The 13,210-nt window shown below is 46.1% G+C and overlaps 1 protein-coding gene across 1 annotated transcript in view; it reads left to right on the top strand.

The window, feature by feature from the left end:
- Positions 1-2,269: 2,269 nt before the first annotated feature.
- The window catches only part of ATP7B (ATPase copper transporting beta), a 30,028-nt gene continuing 19,087 nt past the window's right edge, over positions 2,270-13,210 (top strand). The window contains exons 1-3 of the mRNA XM_032207927.1: positions 2,270-2,531; positions 9,453-10,680; positions 12,247-12,477. Coding sequence (XP_032063818.1) covers positions 2,283-2,531; positions 9,453-10,680; positions 12,247-12,477 — 1,708 coding nt within the window. The 5' untranslated portion in view covers positions 2,270-2,282. The remainder of the gene's footprint in view (positions 2,532-9,452; positions 10,681-12,246; positions 12,478-13,210) is intronic.

Genomic DNA, 13,210 nt, shown 5'->3' with positions numbered 1-13,210 from the left:
AGAGCTGAGTTTCTTAGTATCTTTGATTTGGGATCGGAGCGTTGGTTTGCCTTAGAAAGACAAAAAATAGACTCTTAGCTTGAGTGTGTGTCTTTAATGAGTAGATGTAGCCCTAGTACTTGAAGATGTGGTAATGAAATATCAATTATATTTCACATAAGTCAAACTGTAGGATTTTCAGTTTGTTGTTTCAAAGCCAGTTAAAGTCAGAAAGGTGAAATATTTTGAAGAATTAAAGGCAACTTTTAAGAAAAGTGTCCCAACTGAAGTCAGCTGCCTTTTTAACCAGTTTTATTGGTAAATGCAGAACAGATGCTTTACGCCTTGTAGCGTGGTGGTAAAACTGTTAGTATTTAAGATCTGAGCAGTCTGGAAAAGGGAAAGTTCCTTTTGAGTAAAAGCCAGCAGCCTGTGATGGTTTCCAGCCCCCACTTCTGAGATAAGGTAATACCGTACGTGACCCTGCTAGAGGCTCCTCCGAGAGCCACCTCCACGCTGCCAGCTGGGCGACTGACAAATTGCTTGGGGACCCCACCTCCCAGGCACGGTCCCGAGGATGGTCACCTGGCTTTGTTAACATGGGAGTGATTTTTTCTTGACCTCTTTCCTTTTTTTTTGAAACGTTATATGGGTTGGGTCTCTGCAGTCACTTGGGAGGGAACGGGGAGCGGAGAGGGAGCTTCTGTAGGGTGTTCCCTCACTGACCTCGTAGCTAACGAAGCTTCTCTTGAACCTGTCCTAAATTGTACTGGCATCATCACATGCTTGTAAAGCTCTTTTGAAGTGCCATTTCTCAAAACGTTTTCAAATTCACTTTTCTTTTTCCAGTTTAATGTTATCCCTCTTCTTGTGTATTAAGGCAGTGACACACAGTCATGCTATAATGGTATTTTGGTTTTCATTTCGTTGGCAGAAGACCTTCCTTTTCTAAAGAGGATTCTGAACTCTCAACTGTTGCGTGGTGTGAGCAGGGGTGTGAGAGATGTCAAGGGAAAAAAGTAAAAGGAATGTGACTTCATCCTGCCAGACAGCTGGAGTGCCATGTGTGTCCTCAGGTTTCTTTGCCGTGACTGAGCTGTGCCGAGACTTCGATCCTGTGTGCTGGTCTCTGCATGGGAGTACGTTTAGTGATTTATTTTCTTTTCAAATCCAAGCATTTCTGATAAAAAAAAAATAAAGTAATTATTTTAAGGCCTGCCTGCACAGTGAGGTCAGTGCATAGTCGGGGGATGTGATTTGCTGACACACTGACTGTATGGTGTAGTTTCCCTTCATGGCCAGTCTTTAGGTGCCTGTTTAGGGGTGCCTTTAGAAGTGGACTGCACTGCTGGATGCTCAGGGAACTCGAGGTCCCGCTCACCAGGTTAGAACAGCGCTGTGAATTTGGGGCAGGCAGCCCCAGGGAAATGCATCCAGCTTGGCTCTAAACACTTCTAGCGATGGTGCCTATCGTATGGCTGTCTAATTAGACATTCCTGGAACTGATGAAAGGATCTAAGGGGTTTGCCAGAGGGAATACTTTTTTTTTTTTATTTTAGTTTTTCTTTTTTTCTCTTCTTCATGGCATTAATTGCTGGTTTAGCTTTCTGTTTGTTTGTTTATTTTTAGTTAAGCTTGGGGATGGTAAAGAGCTGCGCTTTAAAAGGCGTCAGTTTTGCACTCAGTCTTTTTCTTTTCCCTTTTGAAACCAGGAACGACTGTCCTTGTGCCCTAAATAAATGAAAGACCTTCAGCCTAGGAATCTTAGCTATCATAAGCATGCTTAAAGTGTTAGCGGGGACCATTTCCTGGATAAAAATCCAAAAAATCCCAGGTCACTTCATGGAAAAGGGAAGCGGAGTAGCAGCATTGCTCTTTGCAGGAGCTGTGGTTGTGCCCGTGGCCACAAGGAGCTAATGCCTGGGTGTCTGAGTTAATTATGCACCGGCTGGCTGCACACAGGTCATGTTTGAGCAGCTTGTGAAAGGCAGCCTTGGCTGAGCTGCCCGCGACGCCGTGCGCAAAGCTGAGCGGCGCTGACTGCGGTTTGGTAAGCACAAGGGCTGCCAATTGGTGGGGAGCGTTTGGGCTGGCAGGCCGAGGAGGTAGCTGAGTGCAGCGTACACAAAGATCACAGGTTACATCTGGGATTTCATTAGGAATGCCTAATGAGCACGCTGATGAGGCGGGCAGAGCTCCCCAGGCCGTTGCAGCTGAAAGAAGAGTTGCTGATAAGGCACGCTGCCTAACTGCTCTCCTAAAGCTTTCCTTTGGCGTTGCAATATTTAAAGCCTGCAAAGATAATGGAGAGGAAAGGGGAGAGTAAAATAAGAAGGGAACTGTCCTGCTTAGCTACTTTAAACAACAAAAACATAACCCTGGTGTCTATTCGTAAGCGGCAGGCAGCTCGTGATGTGCCTGAACTACTGATTATCGGTGAAAAACCCAGAGCAGGATCTCCGGTAGAAGCAAGCAGTAACTTGCAGAAAGAAGAGAAAGTTTTGCAAAGTAACTCCATGGGGATGCCAGAAGTCAATACAATTGAAAGACAGGTCAGTGAGCTGTTGCTTGTGTTGGGAGGGAAGAGATGATGCCGAACTGGAGAATTTTAAACCAAGCATGTTGGACATGGGTTGTATATTAATGTGCTCAAACCTTCTTTATCTAAATTATTTCCATCCCCAGCATGCATCTGTGTCCTGTAACAAGTAGTACAGAAATGCCAAGTCCTCTTGAGAGCCTCTGAAATTAATCTTTGAAAGCAAATGTTAATAATGAGGTATGCTATATTGGCTAATGAGCATTTTTCCAGCTCCACCTCTAGTAATACGGAGTGGTGATTCTTACTGAGGAAACATTTCTCCTCTTGAGCTGTGACTGCTTGAGTAGTTTGACATCAGCTAGTGCTGGGTTATTCCCTGGAATTTTAGAAACTTTAAGAGGTCATAATTGTAGGTAAGTAGTTTATTTATAACTAGTAAGTGGATACTAACAGAAATTCTCGATAATATACCTGTGGCAACATTTTATTTCGTTTGTAATTCAGAGTTGTAGTTTTGGAGGTTGGCTGCTATGGAAAAGAGGTTTAGAAAGATAAGCGCTGATAAAAACTTTATGAGGTTTATTACTTAAATAAGAGGTTTTGCTGTTTAAAAGTTTATATTACAAATTATAATAATGTAATTTGGATCAGTGGATGTTTAAGGAAAACAACCTGTCAGAATAAATAAAGTGTTCTTTGAAAATGTGTATATTAGAATGGCTTAAATAATTAGTGTCAGACTGGGATGAAACAACAGCGAGAGCAGGCCAACTATATGTGAAGGCTTTGCCTGTCTCTACTTCTCACACTATAAATGTTTGCTACAAAGCAGTCATGACATAAATTACTTTGTTCTGCCAAAAGATCTCTTTTCTGTATTCAGTTTGCTGGAATATATTGGGTTGCTCATATCGGAGCAGTGAAGAACACCACAAGGAGTTTTGCTTTAATTCTACATTAGAAACTATCCATTTATGACAAGGCTTTCCTCTTTCTCACTGAACCTAGTATGGTTTATATAGCTCTCTTTAGTTTAAAAACACTTTTTTAGGTCTCTAGGGCTTAATAAATATGGCATATATGGGTATCATTTCAGTAACACTGGGTGCAAGCACGTAAGCTGTGTCAGAACTAGATACTGACACTAATAGGGCTTCACATGTTGATCTCCCTGAGGCATGGAGGGGGAAGAGGGGAGGAAGACCAACCATTTATGACCTGATGCAGCTAAACAGAATGTGCTGACAAGATGGATGGACGGGCTGAGCTGAGATTTGTTCAGGAGGATGAGAGCTGAATTTCTGCCTCCGGCCCACTCAGAAATGACGCTGTTAGAGGCATGAAATTGAAGAGTCTGGACCTTTGACGTTCCCAAGGCTGTTCTGTCCTCATTTTGTTGTTTGCTGGCAGCCTATAACAAACTGGGAAAACATCTGAAGTATTTAATTACTAGTATGTGGCTTCTCGGTTGTGCGTTACTGCCTGCCTGAATCCAAAGCCGTGAATCAGCAGCTTGTGAAAGAGCAAAGCAGGGAAGGTAAAGCAGTGACAGATAAGGTAATTCTTCGGCAGTTGTGCACTTCAAGGGAGGAGGGCAATAGCTGGTTTCAGCCTGCGGATGTGTGGGGGAAAGAGCAGCTCAAAACCTTCAGAGACACCAGGTGAGAGGCTGAGATCTGGCATTTGTGGGCAAGAAGATGGGGAGAATCAGAGGGGAATTTGCTCAGTGGGCCGAGCCCCGTTTCCCTGCCAGCTGACTGCCTGGCATCGTGATGAGGCTCTTGAACTTTAGGATATGAAAGTTGGTGTCACATTTGGGAGACTGAGGGTTTTACACCAGCATTTGGGAGGTGGCTGCACCTCCCTGGCAGGGGAGGTGAGGGGGAAAGGGAAGACAAGGTGACACGTGCTGGTCACCATGTGTGAGGGAGGGCCTTGCCCAGTGCTGTGTGGGTTTTTGTTGTCTTTTTTTTCATCCACTTAAGCAGTTTTCCTCTGGTGTATTCTGTAGCCCTTCACCACTGTGTTGAACCCTTGGCCTTTGTACTTCTGAACGGGAGTACCCAAAAGAAGCAGCTCGTTTTTGGGGATGTTGGTTAGCCTGGGCTTCCGAGGGCCATTTTGCCCCACCAGCTGCACAGGCCACGGGCAGCAGCCGCCTCTTCCCCTGGACCTGCCACCGACCTGTGGACACCACAGGGCAAATTGCTGCACATCACGCTGTGACTCGAGACTTGGGCACTCCCAATCCAGCAGTGTCACCCTGCTCTGCTCCACCTCCTCGCTCTCCCAAGAAGTTATTCCAGCCCCGCGGCATGTTCTTGTTCAATGATCTTCCTGCCAGGGGAACAGAGCCTCTGGCCTCTTCCTGCTGCCCCCAGGCCCAGATTTTCTCCAGGGCAGCCACAGAGACTCGATTCCTGCCTGAGACAGCAAGGAGGGCAGCTCATGACACCGATGGGTTTGTTCTGAAATCCTTGTCCTGGGAGCTGGGATCAGACTTACTCATGGTTTCAGATGCTGCTTGGTCAGAGCTGCCTGCTGTAGATGGGAATAGTTTCACCTCTGGCATTTCCTTTAAAGCCATCTCCAACTATTGCTGCTTTTCTTCCAATAGGTCCCCATTTAACTTTCTTCCCTTCTTTAAAAATCATTTTTCTATTTAAGGGCTGTTGCTTAAACGATCTTCACAGCTCAACTTTCATGAGATTTTCTTAGTTTTCAGCCCAGATCCTCCCTCTGTTTTGTTTTTTTTTTTGAGTGGCAACTTTTATGTGCAAAACAGGGGAGGGAAATAATTGTCCTAATTTCATGTTTTCATTATTTACATAATTTTCACATAGTCATTGTAAAAATATGCCGGAGTCCCGTAGAGCAAACAGACCTTGTGTACACGTCCCCTTAAAAGTAAGCAGGCCTCCTTTGGCATGTTAGGCAAAAAGCGTTGGTCACTGCAGCCAGTTTGCTGAGATTCAGACACGCAGACAGATGACTTTTCTTTGATTCATTCAGATTTCTGGGCAGAAGCAAGCAGGAGGGGTGATCCCTGGTAAGTGTCAGGCACCAGGATTAACCAGATGCCGTTCTCTTTGTGGTGGTGAGCTTTGCGTGGTGACTTTGGCCCCGGTGATGTTACCTGGCTGTCCCAGCTTGGGCTGTGTTGGAGGTGGTGTCTCTGATAGTCTCCTAGGTGCCATTTAATGTACAGCTGTTAGCTGCTACCAAGAAACCCTCTTTTGAAACTTAGTGCGTGCCTGAGGAAGACTACATGCTGTATGTAGGAATGTGCGCATTTCTGCATGCCTGCTGGCCAGCTCCTTACGTGAACCTGCTGTTTTCCTCTCATCTGGTGTAGAAACACCCCTTCGCATAGATATGCCCATAGATAGGGCTGTGCTCCTTCTCCTGGGAGCATTTTTTAAAACAGAAAAAAATACTGAAGACTTTCTAGATACTGCATTTGAATATGTACACATTTTTGTTTGTTTTTTTTTGGAGAGGGGGAGATTCTCAAATTATTTTGATTTTTTTTAAAGGGCATTCGTGTATATATATATATGTATTTGCATCTACTTCCCCTCTATTTTTGTCCTTTTTAATAAAAAAAAAATGTGTATAAGGATGTTTTCTCTTGCAGAGCACAAATGCCAGTTTTTGTCAAATAATGAACAAAATATCGCCTATTCTTCTAAATGCTGGTGCATCTTTTAATCCAAAACATCAATTGATGGCCAAGTTTTGATGTTCCTATGACTAAAAATACATCGAAATAGTAAAATCAGGCCTTGCTTTTATGTTTTTCTGAAGACCGTGTGCCAGTAAATACTCTTTAATCGCTTCATTTAATTTGAATCACTTTTATTTCAGTAGGCACATAGGAAAATGGAGATGCTTAGTGAGCGTGGGGTAGGGGAGATGCAGAGAAGGACCCAAGAGCTGTGGTGCTGCCTGTTTTCCGTCTGCAGGTTGCTCCCAGAAGCATGTTGGATAGGAGCAGGCGAGGAGGCTGTGTGTCTCGCCCTGCTCTTCCTCAGTTTCATCAAAGAATGAGGAACACAAATGCCTTTGTACGAGGAAAAGCAAATGCATGCAGCGAGCTCCTGTAGCACGCATGAGGCTTTTTGCTTTGCTGGGTGTTCGTGAAGATAAGAGCTTCTCCCTGTGACCAAAATCTCATGGGAGCTGGAGATAGGGAAGAGGAGACAAAGGACAGTATTGAAATAGGCTTCTCCAAGTAGACATGAACAAAAACGAATGTTTAAGGTTATGCAGCATTTGAAATAAAGTCTGTGAGAGACAGTCTTCCTTTTCAAACGGGTTTTCTTCCCCATATATGATGCCGTATTATTTTTAAACTGTGAGGGCACAAATAAGAAGAAATAAGCATGGAATTATCTTTTCTGCCCTTAAATAGGGACCATTAATCATTTGTATTTTGTTTTGAAGGGGGGGGGCTGGCTGCATCTTTACATTTACGTTGAGGATTTCAGTAACTTCTGGCGAGGAAAGTGCAAGGAGAGAGGGACTGCCAGGTGTGCAGGAGTAAAAGGGACACAGGAGCTAAAATATGCACATAACTCTTCCCCAGCATCCCTGGAGCGTAGCCTTGAGGCTACAAGCAGAGAGGGAAGGGGGCACAGAGGGTGGGCTCATGCCAGGATAGTGAGGGGCTGCCTCACTTATTATTAGTTATCTTGAGGTCATGCCCGACCAGGTTGTGCTGGACCTGGTGACATTAAAGCAGGAGTCCTGGTGGACACCAAGCTGTATGTGACCCTTGCTGCTAAGAAGACTGATGGCTCTGGGCTGAGTTAGGTGGAGTGTTGCCAGCAGGTTGAGGGAGGTGATCCTTCCCTTCTGCTCAGTGCTGGTGAGGCCGCACCTGGAGTGCTGGGTCCGGGTCTGGGCTCCCCAGTACAAGAGAGACATGGACGTGATGGAAAGGGTTCAATGGAGGGCCTGGAGCACCTTTCCTGTGAGCAGAGGCCGGGAGAGCTGGGACTGCTCAGCCTGGAGAAGAGGAGGCTCAGGGGGATCTCCCCCAGGGCTGGGAATCCCCGCAGGGAGGGGGCAAAGAGGCCGCAGCCAGGCTCTGTTCAGGGATGGCCAGCGCCAGGCCAGGGGCAGTGGGCACCAAGGGGCAGGCAGGAGGCTCCCTCTGAGCACCAGGCAGCACTTCTGTGCTGGGCGGGCGGCTGAGCACTGGCCCAGGCTGCCCAGAGAGGCTGTGGGGGCTCCTCCTGGCAGAGTGGCACAAGGCGCCTGCACGGGGCCCTGGGCACCCTGCGCTGGGGGCCTGCTGGAGCAGGGCTTGGGGACGGGGCCTCCAGAGCTCCCTGACAGCCTCAGCCCTGCTGTGGTGCTGTGAACTGAGCTTGTACCACTAACGGGAGTCAAGCCTGAAGACTCGATTACTTTCAGTTTTTATTTAGAGGCCTCCATAAATGTCCATGGCAAAGGCTCAGGGAACTGTTGTGTAGAGCAGGAGGCGATGGGCTCATCAGGAAACCCATTTCTGCCTTCACCTGAAGGTGAGATTCAGAGGAGTGCTGCATGGACGTGTGACTGAAGCGGTGGCCTCTGTCTGTTTACCAGCACTTCTGTTTTCCCAGGGAGTATTCTCCTCCAGTTCTAATAAATACAGTACAGAGAAGACTGAAAGCAAATTTCTTAGTTTTAATTTTTGCCGTTTTGGTCGTGACCCAGACATCATTATTCCCAAGCTCTCTAAGCATGAAACAAAATCAAGTTAATGAATTTTGAATGTTGCGTGAAATGAACTGGGAGCAGTCTAGTGTTAATAAGCAGCCTAAATGCTTCTTGTTTGTGCTGCTGTACTCAGGAGAAAGTTTTTTTTTTTTTTTTTTTTTTCTCTTTAGTAGAAAGAAGACGCATATTGTGTTATTAAGCAGTGGAGAGCCCTTCACAAGCAAGTTAATAGATTTGTCACAACTTCCATCTAAAACTTTAGGAGATAAATTTGCCTTACGTCCCAAACAAGAATTTTAAAATTCTTTGCATGAAACCTGAAGATCTTGGGCTTGTCCCTCCCCTTCTAAGTCCTCCCCATTGCTTGGTGTCAGTGATGTCCTTTGATGACGGAGAGTTGTGCTCTCATTACCTCTTCCGTGAGAAGCATCGCCTTTATAATTTTGATTAATATTGCATTTTTCAATTGAATTGAGTGCACTGAACTGTAGAATTGCAGTATTGTGGGCCATGATTTGACTAATGGATAATCCACTTCAGGCTAATCTCCTCCAGTAATGGCTGTGACATTCGGAAAATTGGTGTTGGATCAAAGCAGCGAGCTCTTGGAGCTCAATATCTGATCTTTGTTAGGTACCTCACAGCGAGGAAGGTGAAACTAAACTATAGTGGAAGCATCTGCATACATATGTCTTTTTAAAATCTTTGTGAGTAGATTTTAAATTCTAAGATCTGTATATTTGCAGACAATCCAGACCCTTGTGTGTACACCTATGGTGCTGCAGGTATCATGCAACTGGTCCTGCCTGGTTTCAGGCTCCAGCAATTCCTGAATCTGTTTTCTGTTGGCATATTATTTTGTTTTGGTAGTGGCTTGGCCAAAATGTTGGCTTCTGATGTCTGTGGAGAGATGTTCAGTGTGCGCTCTCCTGTGACCCTTTGTGCCGGTGGCAGTCTGCTGTGAAGAGCAGAGCTCGGGCTGCACGACAGGAGCACACAAGTTATAAATGATTGGGTTGGAAATGTGGGTATTTCTAAAATTGCTGCTCAAGGGAAGTGTCAGAGGCCTGATTCATACTGCATAGCTAACTGGTAGTGTAGTCAAAGTGCAAGTTAACATCATGAAACATTTCAGTGGAAGTAGACTGCTTTGAGGGCTTATGAAGAACATGGCTGCTTTTACAATGATAAAGGTACATTTTACTTTTATTTTTCTCTTTAGGCTTTGTCCGACACTGATTCCCCTCCTAGCTGTGCACTGGAACCTACAATGAAACAGCATTTTGCTTTTGACAACATGGGCTACGAGGAGAGCTTTGAAACCCTGCCCTCGCCATCTTCCCAGGAGCGCACTGTTGCAGTCAGGGTTGTGGGGATGACTTGCCAGTCCTGCGTGCAGTCAGTAGAAGGACGAATTTCCAAGGTGAAGGGCGTCGTGAGCATTAAAGTCTCCCTTGAACAGAATAATGCCCTAGTAAAGTACCTGCAGTCAGAAATAAGCCCGGAACAGATTTGCCAGGAAATTCATGACATGGGTTTTGACGCTAATGTCGCAGAAAAGAGGTTGACACCGGCATCTGTAAGTTTACCGTGCTCGAGGGAAGCGGTAATAAAGCTTCGGATAGAAGGCATGACGTGCCAGTCCTGTGTCACCAGCATCGAGGGAAAGATGAAGAAGCTGCATGGTGTGGCAAAAATCAAGGTGTCGCTCGCTAACCAGGAGGCAATCATTGCTTACCAGCCTTACATCATTCAGCCCGAGGAACTCAAGAGCCATATCAGCAGCCTGGGGTACGACTGCACCATTAAGAGTAAATCAGCACCTTTGAAGCTCAGTGTGCTTGATCTTGGGCGCCTGCAGAGCGCAGACCCCAAGGAGACACCGGCGAGTCTTGAGAGTGATGGGTTGGAGCCACAGGCTGCCAGGATGGGTGGCACAGCGACCGTGGCTGTGCAGATAGAAGGCATGCACTGCAAGTCCTGTGTCAGAAACATCGAAGGAAACATATCCTCTCTTCCAGGCGTGCAAAGTATTAACGTGTCTTTGGAGCGTAAATGTGCTGTTGTACGGTACAGCCCAAATTTAATTACCCTGTCAGCTCTGCAGCGAGCTATTGAGTCCCTTCCACCTGGAAACTTTAAAGTGCGCCTCCCTAATGATTCAGAAGCAAATAACCAACCATCTCCACCGCCTGCTTTGCCGTGTGGTCTCGCTGGAGAGCCGCTGGACGACACGACGTGCACGGCTGTTATTAGGATCGATGGTATGACCTGCAATTCCTGTGTGCAGTCCATAGAAGGGACGATATCGCAGAGACAAGGTGTGCAGCACGTAGCAGTTTCTTTAGCTGGCAAGACTGGGACCATACGTTATGATCCAGCTGTCACAAATGGAGAAGACTTGAGAGCTGCCATAGAAGACATGGGGTTTGATGCGTCTGTGCTAACAGGTAACTGTGTCCTAATCTGTTGATTTTTATTCTTGAGTACTTTATCCAAGAGCTAAGCCTTGCTTTCAGCAAAGTAAGTGCCGAGATGCATGTACATGTACCCTTTGGTGGGAAGCAGGCAGTGCTTTTACATGTCAGCTGCAGCACAGTTTGTACACTTCATACATGTGCCCAATGTTTAAGAAGTTGCTATGGTGTGTAATCTCTCTGGTGAATTTCAAAAGCAGCAATATTTACTTGCTTCAGCTCAGAACAGATTTCCTTTCAGATACAGATGTAGTTTACCTGGAATGAGTTGGTTTAATCCCAATTTCCCCACTCCTGTGAGCTTTTCTTGTGTGTCCAATCCCTCTGAATCTATGCAACAGCTATGAATGAGGAGTCCATATATGACATTTAATTATGATTTGTTTCAGAACTTGTAGGAGAGTGCCAGATCTATCTCTGGAAAAAGAGGGGAGCTCCTGTGTTTAACACATTCAGAGGCAGCTCTTGCTCCTTTATACAAATACTCTGCCTGAGAGATCTGGTTTGTGAGTGCAGCTGGAAGGGTTAGTTGTTGGGTGTCTGTAATCTGGCAAAGAACAAAGATGATCACAGTGGGCCTGAGTGTGTGGAGGTCTGAGCGCTGCAAATCTCCCGTTACTCATTTTGCAGTACTTGCATGATAAACATTGTGCCAGAAAGAGAAACCTGTTGAGAAACTCGTCCTTTTCCCTGGTAGAGATGAAGTGCTATGAGCTCTGTGTAGAAGGCAGCAAGGACAAAGTGACTGTGAGGCTGGGCTGTGTTCTCTGTGCTGGATCAGAATCACAGAATTGTTGGGGTTGGAAGGGACCTCGAAAGATCATCGGGTCCAACCCCCCTGCCCATGTAGGTTCCTTAGAGCAGGCTGCCCAGGTAGGCGTCCAGATGGGCCTTGAATATCTCCAGAGAAGGAGACTCCAAAACCTCCCTGGGCAGCCTGTCCCAGTGCTCCGTCACCCTCACCGTGCAGAAGTTCTTCCACATGTTGGTGCGGAACTTCCTGGGCTCCATTTTGTGGCCATTGCCCCTTGTCCTGTCCCCACAAACCACTGAAAAGAGGTTGGCTAAATCCCTCTGCCTCCCACACTTCAGGTATTTATACACATTGATGAGATCCCCTCTCAGTCTTCTCTTCTCCAGGCTGAACAGCCCCAGGTCTCTCAGCCTTTCCTCACAGGGAAGCTGCTCCAGGCCTCATATCATCTTTGTGGCCTTCTGCTGGACTCTTTCCAGGAGATCCCTGTCTTTTTTGTACTGGGGAGCCCAGAAAACACTCTAGATCCCAATAGATGTTTATTGAGCAGAGGTAACTGTCAGGTCTAGACATTGAAATAGGAAGGAGCCATTTGCCATCTGAAAGTGGAAAAAGAGCTGTGTAGTAGCAATCTACATCATTTCCATGAAGAAACCATAATTGCCGTATCACCTTTCAAACAACTGAGACTTTGCATGACTGATAAATACGGCCTGCTTGTAGTTTTGTGTCATCGTATCACGCTTCAGCTAGTGTTTGTTCACTTTACTGTGTGTTTATTCAAGATACTGGCACGGGAGAACACAAGCATCGGCCTGGCGCCAGCGATGCTGCGGTGCAGCCTCAAGCTCTGGAGTCTCCTCACCAGGATCGTGCCTCAGATCCTCTTCTGCAGGGTCCTCACCTCGACGGGCCAAACCAGCCCGGTGAAGCCAAGAAGTGTTTTTTACAAATCACTGGCATGACCTGTGCGTCGTGCGTGTCTGCCATCGAAAGGAAACTGCAGAAGGAAGACGGTAATAAATGTGACATTCCTCTCGTGAGTCTGGGTGGGTCTAGTGGTTGGAGGAGGTATTCAGGGGCTGTGGTAGAACATCTTGAGGTTGCACAGACTTCGTGTTCTTTGTTAGTGCTAATGTAACCATGTCGCTGTTTAACTATCCCGCTGCACTGGTGGACCTATGGACGTAGTTGTTTTGCAACAGGAAGCTGTTGTTATATGATGGACATTTCAAATAAGGCTCAAGACAAGAGCAGAGACATTGTTCCCATTGTGTTCTCAGGGCCTTACTGCTTTACAGAGCAATCCACCTCTTCCAGAGCTGTCTGACACATTTGTGATGTGAAACTTATTCTTCAGCATACATTTGCACAAGCAAGTACAAATAAATGTGTGGCTCCAGTGCCTGGGTAATTGGTTGAGGCACAGCAAGGCTTATTAAGTTCTAACTCTGCATTCTGGAGCTACCTCTGCCCTGACCATACAGAACATGAACAGATGAGCCTTTGTATTGTCTGCTGCAATGCATGTTGGCATGATTTAGGAAAGCTTTGCTTATAGATTTCTGTGCACCCAGTCTCCCAGTGATGCTCACTGCAATAGTAACAAATCAGGAAACAACTACCACCTCAGGTCAGTTTTGTTTTTTGATTTTAAGTCTAGATTTTTTTTTTTTTAAATAAAAGGCCGAACATTGTGCAGTGGAATTTGTTTAGGGCTTTCCAAACTCAGAGTCCAGGGTAGAGCTT

The sequence above is a fragment of the Aythya fuligula genome, chromosome 1 (genome assembly GCF_009819795.1).
Source record: "Aythya fuligula isolate bAytFul2 chromosome 1, bAytFul2.pri, whole genome shotgun sequence".
Classification (NCBI taxonomy): Eukaryota; Metazoa; Chordata; class Aves; order Anseriformes; family Anatidae; genus Aythya; species Aythya fuligula.
This window is presented reverse-complemented; position numbering and strand designations above follow the sequence as displayed.